The 15,696-nt window shown below is 43.2% G+C and overlaps 1 protein-coding gene across 13 annotated transcripts in view; it reads left to right on the forward strand.

The window, feature by feature from the left end:
- ENAH (ENAH actin regulator) overlaps window positions 1-15,696 on the forward strand; it is a 196,592-nt gene that overhangs the window by 56,696 nt on the left and 124,200 nt on the right. For all 13 annotated transcript variants that reach the window (XM_075127055.1, XM_075127054.1, XM_075127056.1 and 10 more), the window contains one exon: window positions 9,392-9,557. In XM_075127055.1, the coding sequence (XP_074983156.1) occupies window positions 9,392-9,557 (166 nt within the window). The remainder of the gene's footprint in view (window positions 1-9,391; window positions 9,558-15,696) is intronic.

Below are 15,696 nucleotides of genomic sequence, written 5' to 3' on the forward strand. Positions count from 1 at the left end.
AAATATATGCAAAATGGTTTAAAAAAAACACTACTGTGTCAGTGTTGCATTAAATTCTAAATCAGGTATATAAGTTAATCGATGCAGCTACTGTGAAATCACACTATTTGTCAGTACATTAAAAATAATTGCATTTTATTTTTTAATTTTTGTCTAAAAACTCAATTTGTATCATACAAATTCAAATACTGCCTGTTTGCTTCTCCCTGTGCCTGCTCGGCTGCAGCAGCAACTCTCCCCTAAGTTGGCTCCCCTTTTGCGGGGGGACTGGTTCCCGGGCACACTCACCCGTCCACACAGCTCAGCTGTGCTGCCTCCCCGCATGAGCTGCTGCTGGTGGCCCCTCCTCCTGCCTGCTCAGCGTGCCTACTCAGCTGTTCGCTGCTTCTCCCCTGTTGGTTGGAGGGCCGGACAAATGGAAGCCCCAGGCCGTAGTTTGGAGACCCCTGGCTTAAATTAGTGTGATATATGGTATCCTCCTGGTTAGCAAAAAGAAGCACCAAATGTAGTGTAAATACTATATTTAGTTGCAAAGCAGCGACCAACTAATGAGAATCAACATTTATTTAAATATACTAAAAAGAACACATCCAAAACAAAGATAAAATTATTTAAATCAATGTGTCTAGGTTGCTGATTTAAATCATGATAAAAATTGGTGATTTTAATCACTTCCATTTAAATAAATATACCCTGACTACATATGTGCTTCTAACGCTACAAGAAAAGTTGGAGTTCTTTATTTACCATACAGTAAATCACATTATGCAGTGCTAGATCTATATGTAAAGAAAGATCCTGTTGTAATGTGTATATTCAAGCAAAAGTAAAATTGCTCTCGGAATGTGCTTGACTTGGAATTGCTCAACTCTAGAGTCACCAGTTGAAATTTTAATATTGCATTAATATAGTGTTCAGAGCTAGCTTGTTTTTTTAAAAAATATGAAAATATCAAAATTAAAGAATGATGAGATGTGCAACCAGAACTGCTGGAAAGAGCTTCCATAGGCATTTAAACAACTGGCTGTAGTCTTTTGCATAAAAGATGTTCTTCATGCCCATTCCCACTAACTGACTGTTTCCCACTCCATGGAATCATTCTAGCAAAAACAAATCAAACTAGGTGTTTCACAATACAACAAAACACTGATGCTAAGTCATCAGGCAAAAAACCTCTCCGAACCCTCAGAGAAATGCATAAATTTTTGCATATAAATATAGAGATGAATGTCCTCTATAAAAACCTTAAGAAGAAGCAGCCATTGTTATCTTAGAAACAGTATGCAGAAAACCTCATGTATTCAGAAGTGTGTACCTGTTCAGGTTCTAATGATGGTGTCAAGCTCACAAGTTTTAAAAACTGACAAGATCATGTCTCTTGAAACCAATAAAACTTTCTGCTAAAAAACATTCAACTGGTGTCCTTTCAGTTACAGTATATTGTGACTCTCATTAATTTATTCATTCTCAGGATGTGCTATATATAGAGAGAAGGTCTTGCATTCTTCTTGAAACTTTGCAAAAAATTACACAACTTCAGAAAGTCACTATTCAAAGATTCTGACTTCAATTAATGTGCTTAGTGAATGGAAAAAGTAAACATTTTAAATCAAAATCTAAAATACTAGCTTTCATTAAAGAACAAAATAAGTAATTCTATCAATTTACATATAGTAGGTCTAAGTTTCTTTTTCTTCTATAAGTGCTAAATTGGTAACTTTTCAAATATAACATAAGCAAAAACCATCATGCACAGAAGAGGGAAAGTAACAGGTGAGCAGATTTCCCTAGAAGCATATGTTTATAGCCAAACATTTTAAAATAACTGTAGGGGCATACAATTTTGTCGTCTTTTGCAGACTATAAACTGCATTAATTATAAATTAGGATTTCAAACCTTTTTGTGTTCCTCCAGATCAGTTTAATTCTGATCTCTAGCTGGAGATATTTAACAAACTGTTGCTGAAGCAAGAACTATCAAGAAAGTACTCTTTCCTCTTGAGAGAAGTTATATTCAATGAGATGAAAGAGCCAGGCAATAATAATGTTCTCTTCGATTGCATGAAATTAGCAAGCACAGGAACCGAGTGTGTTTATTGTGTAGAACCTTTGCTTGCAGAGCCACTGATTTGAGTCTCCCATGAAGGAATTAAACAGATTAAGTGAATGCAGAATTTCTGGATAACGTTTTGGTACAAGCAAGAGAGAAGATGCTTTGAAGGGAGAAGTTTGAGGAATGAGTGGAAACATGGATTTTATTAGAGAAGAAAGAATCTGGATCCAGGTGGCATGAGACTGTTGGAGGAACATGAAGAGAAAATGTAAACTAAAATATCCCATTTCATAGCTCTCTGTGTGATCTATCTGTTATAAATTTCCAGTATATAAAGAGTGGCCAGGAGAAAGTTGTTTTTGTTTTTTTTTTGTAATGCAAAGACTTTATTTTATTTAAAAAAAATTCCATGGTAGTGATTTAGTAAGAAATTTCAAAACATGTTGCTTCCAAACAGAAAGGAGAGAATGCTGTGTTTGTGCAGAGATATCTGCTTTGAGTACACTGAAAACAATCTTTGTGTGTGACCAGTAGCATGATAGCTAGTGAAATGCTTTGAGCAACACAGATTGCTATTCAAACTCCTCACCTCTCTGGACTCACCTTTACATCCGATGAAGTGAGCTGTAGCTCACGAAAGCTTATGCTCAAATAAATTGGTTAGTCTCTAAGGTGCCACAAGTTCTCCTTTTCTTTTTGCGAATACAAACTACCATGGCTGTTACTCTGAAACTTTATCTTTGAGTAGTCATGTTGGTGGTTATTTGGAATAGACAGTCCATCCCTAAAACCTAGAGAAATATCTTAGATGAGAAATTACAGGTAAATGTTCTGTAGAGAAGAGATTTATAAATGAGCCAAAAATATACAAGATGTAATTCTTAAGCCACTGTGGCAGTGTTACTTATGTTAAGGTACATTGCAAGCCTTGTGCTTTTGTCTTTTATGATGATAGTGAATTATTGTGAACAACAGGGGTGCTTACAGCTTTTTCGGTCCAGTCCAAACCCATAAACATCAAAAAAGCCGACTTTAATAAACTCAGAAATCTCATGGGTAAGGTCCCATAGGAAGAAAATCTAAGGGAAAAGAGGATTCAGGAGAGCGGACAGTTTCTGAAACAGGCAATATTAAAGGCATAAGAGCAACCTACCTTGATATGAAGGAAAGATAGAAAGACTATTAAGGGGTCACTATGGCTCCATCAGGAGGGCCCTACCAGTTTCACAGCCGTGAAAAATGTGTCCTGGACTTTGAAATAAGCCCTTCCCCCTGAAATCTGATCTCCCCCTTGCTGCTGGGAGTGCCCCAGTCAGAGGTCTCCTAGCTGCAAGTCCCAGCTGGGCTTGAGAGGGAAAGGATTTGTCCTACCCCTGCATGGTCGCTCTTGCTCTCAGGGGGAGATCTGACCCACCTCAGAGTGCCTGCTCCTCCTTCAGGAAGTTCCCTGTCCAGCACCGGAGGTTCCTGCAGCTGGAGGAGACTTGTGGAGGTGGGTCTGATATCCCCCTGCTCCTGGAAGCGCCCCAGTCAGGGAGCTCCTAGCTGAGTGTCCCTGCTGGGCTGGAGAGAGAGACATGACTTGTCCTTCCCTTGCATGGCAGCTCGGGGAGGAGGGGCGATCAAAGCCACTTCCGGGTACATTTTAGGTCGGGACCCCCATGGTTACAACACTGTGAAATTTCAGATGTAAACAGCTGAAGACGTGAAATTGACCAATTAAAAAAACCCCTGGCTGTTAAATTGATTAAAATGGACCCTGCATTTGGTAGGGCCCTATCCATCAGGATTTCCTCAATGTCCTGAAAGTCAAAAAAAAGGAATCCTACAAAAAGCAGAAACATGGACAGTTTAAGGATGAGTACAAAAGAACAACCCGGGCATGTACAGGATAAAATCAGAAAGGTCTTATAAATACAATAGGAAGAAGAGAAAGTAAGTAAAGTGTAGGTTCACTCCTTGCTTAACGTTGTAGTTCTGTTTCTGAAAAATGCGATTTTATGTGAAACGAAGTTAAGCGAATCCAATTTCCTGATGAGGATTAATGTAAATGGGGGGGTTAGGTTCCAGGGAAACTTTTTTCACCAGACAAAAGATGTGGGTGGGTGTGGGTGTCTCTCTTATATATAAAAACAATTTAATGCTGGTACACAGCGGTGATTGTGAAGCTTGGTTGAGGTGGTGAAGTCTGAGGATGGGATATTTCCCAGGGAACGCCTTACTGCTAAATGCATCTGAAGAAGTGGTTTTTTACCCCTGAAAGCTTATGCCTAAATAAATCTGTTAGACTTTAAGATTCCACCGGACTCCTTGTTGTTACTGCTAAATGATGAACTAGCAATCAGCTTGAGCCTTCAAGGGTTAACCCATTGTTGTTAATGTAACCTCACACTCTATAAGGCAGCACGAATGGAGGGAGGAGAGGCAGCATGGCAGACAGAGAGAGACACCATGTGTGAGAGAGAGATGCGCATTGCCCCTTTAATTATACTGACCCCACTCTAAGTACACTGCCTTTTTAAGTAGATCAGCAAGTTGAGATAAAAGCTGCTGCCAGGAAGTTCCCTCCGTCCTGAGCCCTGTCATGTTTCCCTCTCCCACCATGGAAATGGAGTAAGTGGGGGGCAGAAGTGGGGGGAGGGGGACACTCTCACATTAGCCCCCTCTTCCCCCTGCTGCAGAGCAAGCAGGAGGCTCCAGGGAGCAGCTCCAAGGCAGAGGGCAGGAACAGTACATGGCAGTGGGGGGACGGACAGCTGAACTGCTGGCAATTGATAGCCTGCTGGGCGGCTGCCACACAGGCAACTTAGGGGAACGGGGGGCTGCCAGTCCACCCTGGTTCCAAGCCCCCACCAGCTAGCTCCAACAGGCTGCTCTTCCTGCAAGCAGTGGACAAAGCAGGCAGCTGCCAAACGATGTTACAAGGGAGCATTGTGCAACTTTAAACGAGCATGTTCTCTAATTGGTCAGCAACCAAACAACGTTAACCATGACGATTTAAGTGAGGAGTCACTTTACTTAGTGGGGAAGGAGAGCTAATAATGGCTGACACCAAGAAGCCTGAGGTGGTTTAATGCCTATTTTGCTTCAGTCTTCAATAAAAAAAAGCAATGCTGACTAGACCCTTACCAAGGTTAATATTAACAAGGGGAATGGAACACAAGCTAAAATATGAATTAACAATTCCATTTTGATTTGAGTTTATTTAGTATGAAATATACTTTGACCAGCTGTGCTCAATTTCATCAAGTCCAGAAGTTTTAGGATGATGGTTAATATTTTATTATATGGAATTGTCAGTTATCTCTGACATCAAGATGCATATTTGAGTAAAAACTTTCTTCTGCTTGTCCTGCAATGAAATCTTACACCTGTTTGATATTTGCCTGTTGCTGTGGAAATGGTTGCCACTAAAACTGGAAAATCAGAGGAAGAACAGATGGGCTGCAGTGGGACAAGCTCTTATTTTATTTGCATCAGGTTTGTGTTTTAATCCACAGACAAAAGAACGAATTATGAAACACAAAAAACTGAATGGATTTCTTTGACATGCAACTCTCTCTTAAGACTTTCAGCTTTAGATCTTACAGTACAACTGGTCCGTAGATGAGATGCAACTTTAGATTTAAGCAGGTTCTAGAGCAGATTTGCGTTTCCAAGCTCTCGGAAAAGGGAGAATCCAGAAATTGTTTTTTATTAAAATTTAAGGTATAGGTTACACCTTTGTTTCTTCAAGGGCTTCCCTTACCCAACCACACAACACCAGATCCAGAGCAGGAGCAATTTAAACAATTGTTCTAAACTTGAAAATTTGTGCTGTTACAAGTTAAGATTAAAATTTGTAATGAACTAAATTATAAAAGCTATCTTTAAATCCCACTGTTGGGAAGAGTACTTTATTTGAAATTTGTAAAAATTGTTAAAGGCAAAACCACAAAAATGGAAATTAAGGCCCTGATAGTGTAAACACGTCAACAGGTACATTACTCATATGAATAGTCCTAATGACTTACTGACTTCAGTGAGACTACTCATGCTTAACAAGTATGTACATAAGTGTCTCCAGCTCTAAGAGCTAAAATTGTGTATTTAATCTTTTCTTTCAGTGATGTAAAATTTGTCATTTTAAAACTGTATTTCTTCAGTGTTGACAACAGAAAGTTAGTTTCAATACTTTAACAATTTTATGAACTTTTTTTTATACATACAAGACAGTTTTCAAAATAGGAGCCTAAAGTTTGGTGCCTGAGCCCATGTTTAGGTACCTAAAGATGGGATTTTCAAAATCAACTAAATAACTTAAAAGAACAAGTACAATTGACTTCACATAGCAAACCCTAGTGGAGGGTAGAGCCTTGATTAAACTTTTTCAGCTTTATTCACTGGAGGAACAGTCAGCTGTGGATAGGGAAGGGGCAGTGGCTGCATTCCTCAGTTCTCTACCCATGGGGCCAGGTGAGGAGGCCCGGGATATGGGGTGGGGGGACAGAGTGTGGCATACGGGGCTGTTGGGGAGTCACATAGACTGTGGTTCAGAAGCACTAATAGGTGGGGAAACAGACTCGGGGGGAGGTACAAGAGCTAGTGGGATGACAGCTTTAAGCCAGGGTCTGAATGGGAGTGGGGGTTCAGGGACACATGGGGATGAGGGAGGAACGGTGGCTGAGTGGGGACATTTGGGGATGAAGGGAGGAGGGACATGGGGGGAGATGTGCCTGACTGAATGGGAGAGGCTAGAAGGCATCCAGGGCCCTCATGGGGGAGGCTCCCTACCAATCCCCCACACCCAACAACACTTCAGGTTTGCTCCCAGCCTCCTTCCCAGCAATTACTTCCTTCTCCCTCAGCTCCTCCGTTACCCCTGACTTCCCTAAGCCTTTGCACTGCTTCTGAAGGGAAATATGTTTCAGTATTATATTACTCAAAATTCTTTATTAATATAACTAGTAAGGAATCTTTGTCAAAAAACATTTCCTGAATCTTTTTTTGTTTGTTACAGATTCAAATGACAGGCATTTTGAAATAAATTACCAAAATAATTGAAACTGGTGGAAAGAAAAGGAGTACTTGTGGCACCTTAGAGATTAACACATTTATTTGAGCATAAGCTTTCGTGGGAAAAAAGCTCGTGAAAGCTTATGCTAAGGTACATTTGTTAGTCTCTAAGGTGCCACAAGTACTCCTTTTCTTTTTGCGGATACAGACTAACATGGCTGCTACTCTAAAACCTGAAACTGGTGGGATTACGTTGTGTTATTTTGGCAAGAAACATACGCAGAATTTTAAAATATTGCATGCAGAATTTTTAATTTTTGGCACAGAATTCCCCCGGGAGTGTGCTTCCCATCATGCTGTGGCATTGGTTTACTACTGATCCTTTAAAGGAAGGGTATGATGTACTTCACAGAAGTGAAGCTCTAACTGAGCTTAACCGAGAGATGTGACTATATTGAATCCCACAGTAAAATGAAGACTAAAGCATATAAACCAGAAATGACTCTGATAATAGCATTCATCTGCTATGTACCCCACTCTCCTTTTTTATTTCACTTTGGTTGGAGACCTTAATATATTGAGACCAGTTCCAACTAGGCTTTAGAATTTAAGTTTTAAAAAAGTAATTGATACCTGGTCGATGTAAGTAGTAAATATTGGCTACAAATGAGTGTTCTAAATGCTGTGCTATTCAGATGTCCTAGATGTGACTCAGGTGATTTTATAGCAACTTAATTAACTGCAGGGGTGGCCAAACTATAGCAATTGATGCATGCTTACTTGTTAAAAATAGTTGGCCAGTTATTGTTACTTTCACATTCATGTTTGTAGATAGTAACATATCCATTAACAATCCATGACCATCAAAGAACAATTCTACAGAGCTTATATTTTTCTTGCTCTTGTATGTGTCAGAAAGCCAGAATTATGAAGCAAAATAACTACTCTCCAGTTGAATGTATAACAGAGTAGTTTCAACCTTTTGGGAAGTGGGAGAAATAATAATTTCTTTTTCAGGTTGATTGCCAGTGCCAGCTGTTTTTGATAACAAAATAGCTTGATATCCCAATACTGGGTTTTCATTTTTATACCTTTCTGTCAATACATGGTTGTATTTAGTAGAAATTATGCATACTTACTTTTAAATGCTTACACCTACATTTCTCAAATTGCTGAAACTGATTGTTTAATTTTCACTGCAGATCCCTAACATTAAAACAGTGGCTTTAACTACTAGAATATGGTGGCATTCATCACTTTAGCAAATTAAAGCTTTTTTGCCCCTTTGCAGCCCCTCACTCCACATCTGTTGGAAAATGGCTGAGTAAGTGCCAGTCCAGTATGTACTTTGCTGGTAATGTAAAACTCACTGCATTGTGCTGTGGAGGCAACCTAGAAAGGCATGGAAAGTACCGTATATACTCGATCATAAACATTTTCACTTATCCATCTTGGGGGGGGGTCGGCTTATAAAGGAACCGGTTTATGACCCATTCATAACCCGACCCTATAATTCAGGGGTTGGCAAACTTTGGCTCCCAGGCCATCAGGATAAGCCGCTAGCGGGCCGAGATGGTTTGTTTACCTTGAGTTTCCGCAGACATGGAGGTAAACCTAAGTAAACAAAGTGTCCTGGTGCGCCAGCTGCTTACCCTGAGGGGCCGGGACAGCAACTGGTGGGGAAATTTTTTGGGGGGGAGAAGCTGGGGGTCAGGAGAGTAACCCCTGTGGACCCCCCCCATGACCCCACCCCTAGCCTGGGACCCCCACACTCTCCCCATCCCTTCCCACCTTATCTGGGGAGGGCCAGGGGAGGATGTCCCTGGCCTGGCCGCAGCCTGCTCTGGCAGGCTGGGCGGCATGGCTCTGGCAGGCCGGGTGGCGCGGCCACAGCCTGCCAACCCCAGAGCTGTAGCTGCTTCGGAGGCTGGAGGGAGAGCAGCCTGGCTAGAAGCGGAGAGGCTGTGTCCCACCTCTCCCTCTCTCTATACCCGTTCATAAGCTGACCCCCTTCTCTGATGCTTCCCTTTTTTTTTTTTAAACTAAATTATACTCTTTATATTTTTTTGCTAAATATATTGGTCCATCTTTACCATTAATACGGTTCTTTTTGCTCATACCTTTTGTGAGCAGAACTCTACTTCAGAATGATACACTGTAAGTGAAACAATTGCTGTGCTATGGTGCTAGCAATTCTACATTGATGAAAGGTAAAATTCTTGTAGGGTTACCTTAACTTGCCCGGTAATTTTTGTGTGTGTTTTGTTTACATGTAGCGCTTTCATTTGCCTTAACTCTGCTTTTACTTTTTAACCTTAAATATCTGTTTTCTTGTCTTAATAGTGAACAGAGCATCTGCCAAGCACGAGCTGCAGTTATGGTCTACGATGATACCAATAAGAAATGGGTACCAGCTGGTGGGTCGACTGGATTCAGTAGAGTTCATATATATCATCACACAGGAAATAATACATTTAGAGTAGTGGGCAGGAAAATTCAAGATCATCAGGTAAGTGAACCTCTAATAATTTTCAATGGGAACTTAGTTTTAACTATTATACTTATTCCATTTAAGAAATCTCTGTTCAGTAAAGTAATGGGACTATCCAAAATAATAAAAATACAAATTTAGCTTATGATATCGCCCAGGACATATTGGGCATTTTCCAAACATTCGAGGAAAGTATGGTCATTGCTGTAAGGACAAACAAGTGGACAGGGAAGGAGAACAACATGAAGCAATTTATGTGCAAGCCAACTTAATTCACAGTAAACTGTTTAAGCTCTGATATCGCTAAAACAGAATTTTTCTTCCTAGACCTGCTCGATTTCCCTTCTTCTCTCACTGTCAACGCCGTCATCCTCCCAGTTACAGGCCTGCAATCCTGGGGGATTATTTTTGACTGCCACTCCCTTTCCTTTGCCCTACACATCAGTGCCATAATCAAATGCTACACTTCTTCCCACTTGGCAGCTCCAACCTTTTATAGCCATCCTAAAAGCCAGATCTGTCATTCAGAAACCTCATTGTATCCAGACTGAACTACAACAGTACCCTCTTCTCTGAACTCTTCCCCCCCCCTCCTATTTTTTTGTATTACTGCCTTTCTTTCTATCCATAAAAACTGGAGCATTAAAGTCTTCAGCATAGTGATGATAGAGGAAGTTTGTGAGCTGATGAGATTGTCAGATGACAAGTTGTAAATTCAGAAGAGCAATTGACCGTGGGCAGAGCCTTTGGGTGCCCCCACAGATAATGGAAGAGGCGAGGAGGAAGAGCCAGAAGAAACAGTGCAGCTGCTCCCTGGCACCGAGCACAGAAGGGAAAGTTATCAGGTCCGCCCACCCCAGAGCTGCAAGGGGGTAACTCTCTGACTGAACTACTAAGCGCACCCAGGGATCCGCTTCTGACTCCTGGGAGCAGCAGGGGACCTCGGCACTTGTTAGTGCCTTCGACACCTGGGCATATTTTGGCCCTTCCGGCACTGCCTATGCTGCATCCCCAATCCAAGGGCAAACTAGCTATGGGCCCGCCTCAAAGGGCAGAGGCGTATTGCTGGTCTCCGGAGCAGAGGCACTGTTCCTCGACTCCGCAACCTTGATCCCCAACTCTGCAACCATGGTCCGTGGCCATACACCCCAGGTCACTGGCTCCACGTTTGCGGTCCCCACCATTGCAGCGCGGATTGCCAGCCTACTCGAGGCACTGAACTCCTCATTCCCAGTACCATTCCTTCTCCCCCAACACCTTGGTGTGTTTAAGTCTCCTTCCCCAAATGACCTTTGGCGTGCCAGTTGCCACCTGTACGGGACCACTCTTAACCTTCACATCACCAGTCCCCATTAACCCAGCACCGCTCTCTGGAAAGTCATTGGTTACTACCTGTTAGGTACTGGTCTTCCGTCCCTGATGTCAGCTGCAGACACGTGAGGTGGTCACTGAGGGGAGACTTGTCTGGAGCTGCAGCTAGCAAGAGATGTCAAGAGTAACAAGAAGGGTTTCTTCAGGTATGTTGGCAACAAGAAGAAAGCCAAGGAAAGTGTGGGCCCCTTACTGAATGAGGGAGGCAACCTAGTGACAGAGGATGTGGAAAAAGCTAATGTACTCAATGCTTTTTTTGCCTCTGTCTTCACTAACAAGGGCAGCTCCCAGACTGCTGCTCTGGGCATCACAAAATGGGGAAGAGATGGCCAGCCCTCTGTGGAGAAAGAGGTGGTTAGGGACTATTTAGAAAAGCTGGACGTGCAGAAGTCCATGGGGCCGAACGAGATGCATCCGAGAGTGCTGAAGGAATTGGCGGCTGTGATTGCAGAGCCATTGGCCATTATCTTTGAAAACTCGTGGCGAACAGGGGAAGTCCCGGATGACTGGAAAAAGGCTAATGTAGTGCCAATCTTTAAAAAAAGGAAGGAGGAGGATCCTGGGAACTACAGGCCAGTCAGCCTCACTTCAGTCCCCGGAAAAATCATGGAGCAGGTCCTCAAAGAATCAATCCTGAAGCACTTGCATGAGGGGAAAGTGATCAGGAACAGCCAGCATGGATTCACCAAGGGAAGGTCATGCCTGACTAATCTAATCGCCTTTTATGATGAGATTACTGGTTCTGTGGATGAAGGGAAAGCAGTGGATGTATTGTTTCTTGACTTTAGCAAAGCTTTTGACACGGTCTCCCACAGTATTCTTGTCAGCAAGTTAAGGAAGTATGGGCTGGATGAATGCACTATAAGGTGGGTAGACAGCTGGCTAGATTGTCGGGCTCAACGGGTAGTGATCAATGGCTCCATGTCTAGTTGGCAGCCGGTGTCAAGTGGAGTGCCCCAGGGGTCGGTCCTGGGGCCGGTTTTGTTCAATATCTTCATAAATGATCTGGAGGATGGTGTGGATTGCACTCTCAGCAAATTTGCGGATGATACTAAACTGGGAGGAGTGGTAGATACGCTGGAGGGGAGGGATAGGATACAGAAGGACCTAGACGAATTGGAGGATTGGGCCAAAAGAAATCTGATGAGGTTCAATAAGGATAAGTGCAGGGTCCTGCACTTAGGACGGAAGAATCCAATGCACCGCTACAGACTAGGGGCCGAATGGCTCGGCAGCAGTTCTGCGGAAAAGGACCTAGGGGTGACAGTGGATGAGAAGCTGGATATGAGTCAACAGTGTGCCCTTGTTGCCAAGAAGGCCAATGGCATTTTGGGATGTATAAGTAGGGGCATAGCGAGCAGATCGAGGGACGTGATCGTTCCCCTCTATTCGACATTGGTGAGGCCTCATCTGGAGTACTGTGTCCAGTTTTGGGCCCCACACTACAAGAAGGATGTGGATAAATTGGAGAGAGTCCAGCGAAGGGCAACAAAAATGATTAGGGGACTGGAACAAATGAGTTATGAGGAGAGGCTGAGGGAGCTGGGATTGTTTAGTCTGCAGAAGAGAAGAATGAGGGGGGATTTGATAGCTGCTTTCAACTACCTGAAAGGGGGTTCCAAAGAGGATGGCTCTAGAGTGTTCTCAATGGTAGCAGATGACAGAACGAGGAGTAATGGTCTCAAGTTGCAGTGGGGGAGGTTTAGATTGGAGATTAGGAAAAACTTTTTCACTATGAGGGTGGTGAAACACTGGAATGCGTTACCTAGGGAGGTGGTAGAATCTCCTTCCTTAGAGGTTTTTAAGGTCAGGCTTGACAAAGCCCTGGCTGGGATGATTTAACTGGGAATTGGTCCTGCTTCGAGCAGGGGGTTGGACTAGATGACCTCCTGAGATCCCTTTCAACCCTGATATTCTATGATTTTTTTTTTTTTTTTTTTGCGTACTTACGCTTAGGGCGTGTCTACACCAAGAAGCTTTTTTGCACTAACTTTTGTTTTTCAAATTAAAATATCCTGGGTCCACATGATGCTATTCTTCTTTCAAATAAACCAGTCAATAACTGCAAATTGAATAACCTACTTTGAAAGTGGATTTAGTTAATTTTGGAATGAGTTAGTGTGTTAAGTTCATGTGAATGCATCTGTATTTTGAACTAAGTTGACAGTACGACTGCTATCCCATACTACAAGGCATCACACCAGAATCTACTTTCTGTTTGCCTGTGTGCCCTAGAATCGTAGAATATCAGGGTTGGAAGGGACCTCAGGAGGTCATCTAGTCCAACCCCCTGCTCAAAGCAGGACCGATCCCTGACTAAATCATCCCAGCCAGGGCTTTGTCAAGCCTGACCTTAAAAACTCCTAGGGAAGGAGATTCCACCACCTCCCTAGGTAACGCATTCCAGTGTTTCACCACCCTCCTAGTGAAAAAGTTTTTCCTAATATCCAACCTAAATCTCCCCCACTGTAACTTGAGACCATTACTCCTTGTTCTGTCATCAGATACCACTGAGAACAGTCTAGATCCATCCTCTTTGGAACCCCCTTTCAGGTAGTTGAAAGCAGCTATCAAATCCCCCCTCATTCTTCTCTTCCGCAGACTAAACAATCCCAGTTCCCTCAGCCTCTCCTCATAAGTCATGTGTTCCAATCCCCTAATCATTGTTCTTGCCCTCCGCTGGACTCTTTCCAATTTTTCCACATCCTTCTTGTAGTGTGGGGCCCAAAACTGGACACAGTACTCCAGATGAGGCCTCACCAATGTCGAATAGAGGGGAACGATCACGTCCCTTGATCTGCTGTCAATTTCCCTACTTATACATCCCAAAATGCCGTTGGCCTTCTTGGCAACAAGGGCACACTGTTGACTCGTATCCAGCTTCTGTCCACTGTAACCCCTAGGTCCTTTTCTGCAGAACTGCTGCCGAGCCATTCGGTCCCTAGTCTGTAGCGGTGCATTGGATTCTTCCATCCTAAGTGCAGGACTCTGCACTTGTCCTTGTTAAACCTCATCAGATTTCTTTTGGCCCAATCCTCCAATTTGTCTAGGTCCCTCTGTATCCTATCCCTACCCTCCAGCATATCTACCACTCCTCCCAGTTTAGTGTCATCTGCAAACTTGCTGAGGGTGCAATCCACACCATCCTCCAGATCATTTGTGAAGATATTGAACAAAACCGGCCCCAGGACCGACCCCTGGGGCACTCCACTTGATACCGGCTGCCAAGTAGACATGGAGCCATTGATCACTACCCGTTGAGCCCGACAATCTAGCTAGCTCTCTATCCACCTTATAGTCCATTCATCCAGCCCATACTTCTTTAACTTGCTGGCAAGAATACCCTGTAATGCTCTGGAGTCATACAGACCAAATGTTACATCCCCATTTAAATGTTGCAACCAGGATCACCCCATTTGTGATTACACACTCCTGGAGCCACATACCTTTCTCATTATTTTAGCACTGCTACAGCAGCCTTGCCCCATGTATCCTCATTGTGTCATGAAGAGGTCATATATTTCCTCACAATTTGGGGGGTGGGGGGAAGTCTGACTCAGTAGCTGATTGTTGACCCCTATATTTTAATAGTCCATGGGCCCCAGCAGGACTGGCACCCACTCCCTCCCCCTATTTCTCGTCCCTTTTCCCACGTCCTCTCAGTTGACTGCTGTGGCCTACAACTCCCATCCCATTCAAGCTATTGGCACTGTGATGGGTTTAAATAAAGAGGCATAAATTACAGAACCACAGGTAATAAAAATAAGGTAATATAAAAAGTACTTTGCTTTGAACAATGGCCTGAACTTGCAGCTATACATAGCATTTTGTGCGGTATACTTCCCAAAAGGAGGCATCTAAAAGGCATAGAAATTATAAGGCACTTGGTTAGCTGTAATCAGACTGCCAGCATTGCTAACCCCTTCCATTCTCAACAATTACTGCTGAACTCTATTTATTTTTTAATGCACTTTGTAAATGCCTGTAGGTGAGAAAAAACAGAATTTAAGGCAAAGAAACCATTCTGTTCTGGCATGAACGTTGCACTGTGACTTGTATCAGGTTAATATCCTCCAAAGCAAGCACCCCATCGCCCACGGACACCCCAAGAACAAGCCCTTTACCCCTGCCACTTACCCCTTTACCCCTGCCACTCACCACACCAGCAACCCATAATAAGAACAGGATCCCTATGCAAAGGGGAAGTAACATGGAAAACATCTTACCATTTTCAAGCCCATCCCAGTCTAGGAAGAGGCTACAGGAATGGCCTTCCAAAACTGAGGGAATTTTTTTTATCATTGTTGGCATGGAAACTGGAATTTGTACAGTATCTACTTGTTCTGTTTCTCAGTTGCCCAGCTTCTGCACCTTAAGCCCCAAAACCCCCAAGGACAGGAATGTTGTTTACTACCGAAAGCCTGGCAAATCTCTGTGTCAAGAAAAGGAAGACAAGGATGAAATGTGTGACCCCTTGTCTCCTACACATGAGGAGCAAGAAGACAATAGGACTGGAGGGGAGTTCTCCTTGTGGAGAAGGAGAAAGACAGAGCTGAAAGGGGAAGTCATAGAAAAAGACAGGGACCTGCAGAAACAGTTCCCTGAACTGATGCAGAAGCACACAGCTTTGTTGGAGAACATGTTAATACAATGTTACCTCCTACAGCCATAATCACATCTCAGCCGTGTTCCGCAGTCCTTGGCAACAGAGCTTATTTGGGAGTAGCAGTATGCTTCCCAAAATTTCAGTCAGAGCCACTTCCCTCCCCACTCGCAGATAGAGAAA

Source organism: Caretta caretta, chromosome 3, assembly GCF_965140235.1.
Source record: "Caretta caretta isolate rCarCar2 chromosome 3, rCarCar1.hap1, whole genome shotgun sequence".
NCBI classification, from domain to species: domain Eukaryota; kingdom Metazoa; phylum Chordata; order Testudines; family Cheloniidae; genus Caretta; species Caretta caretta.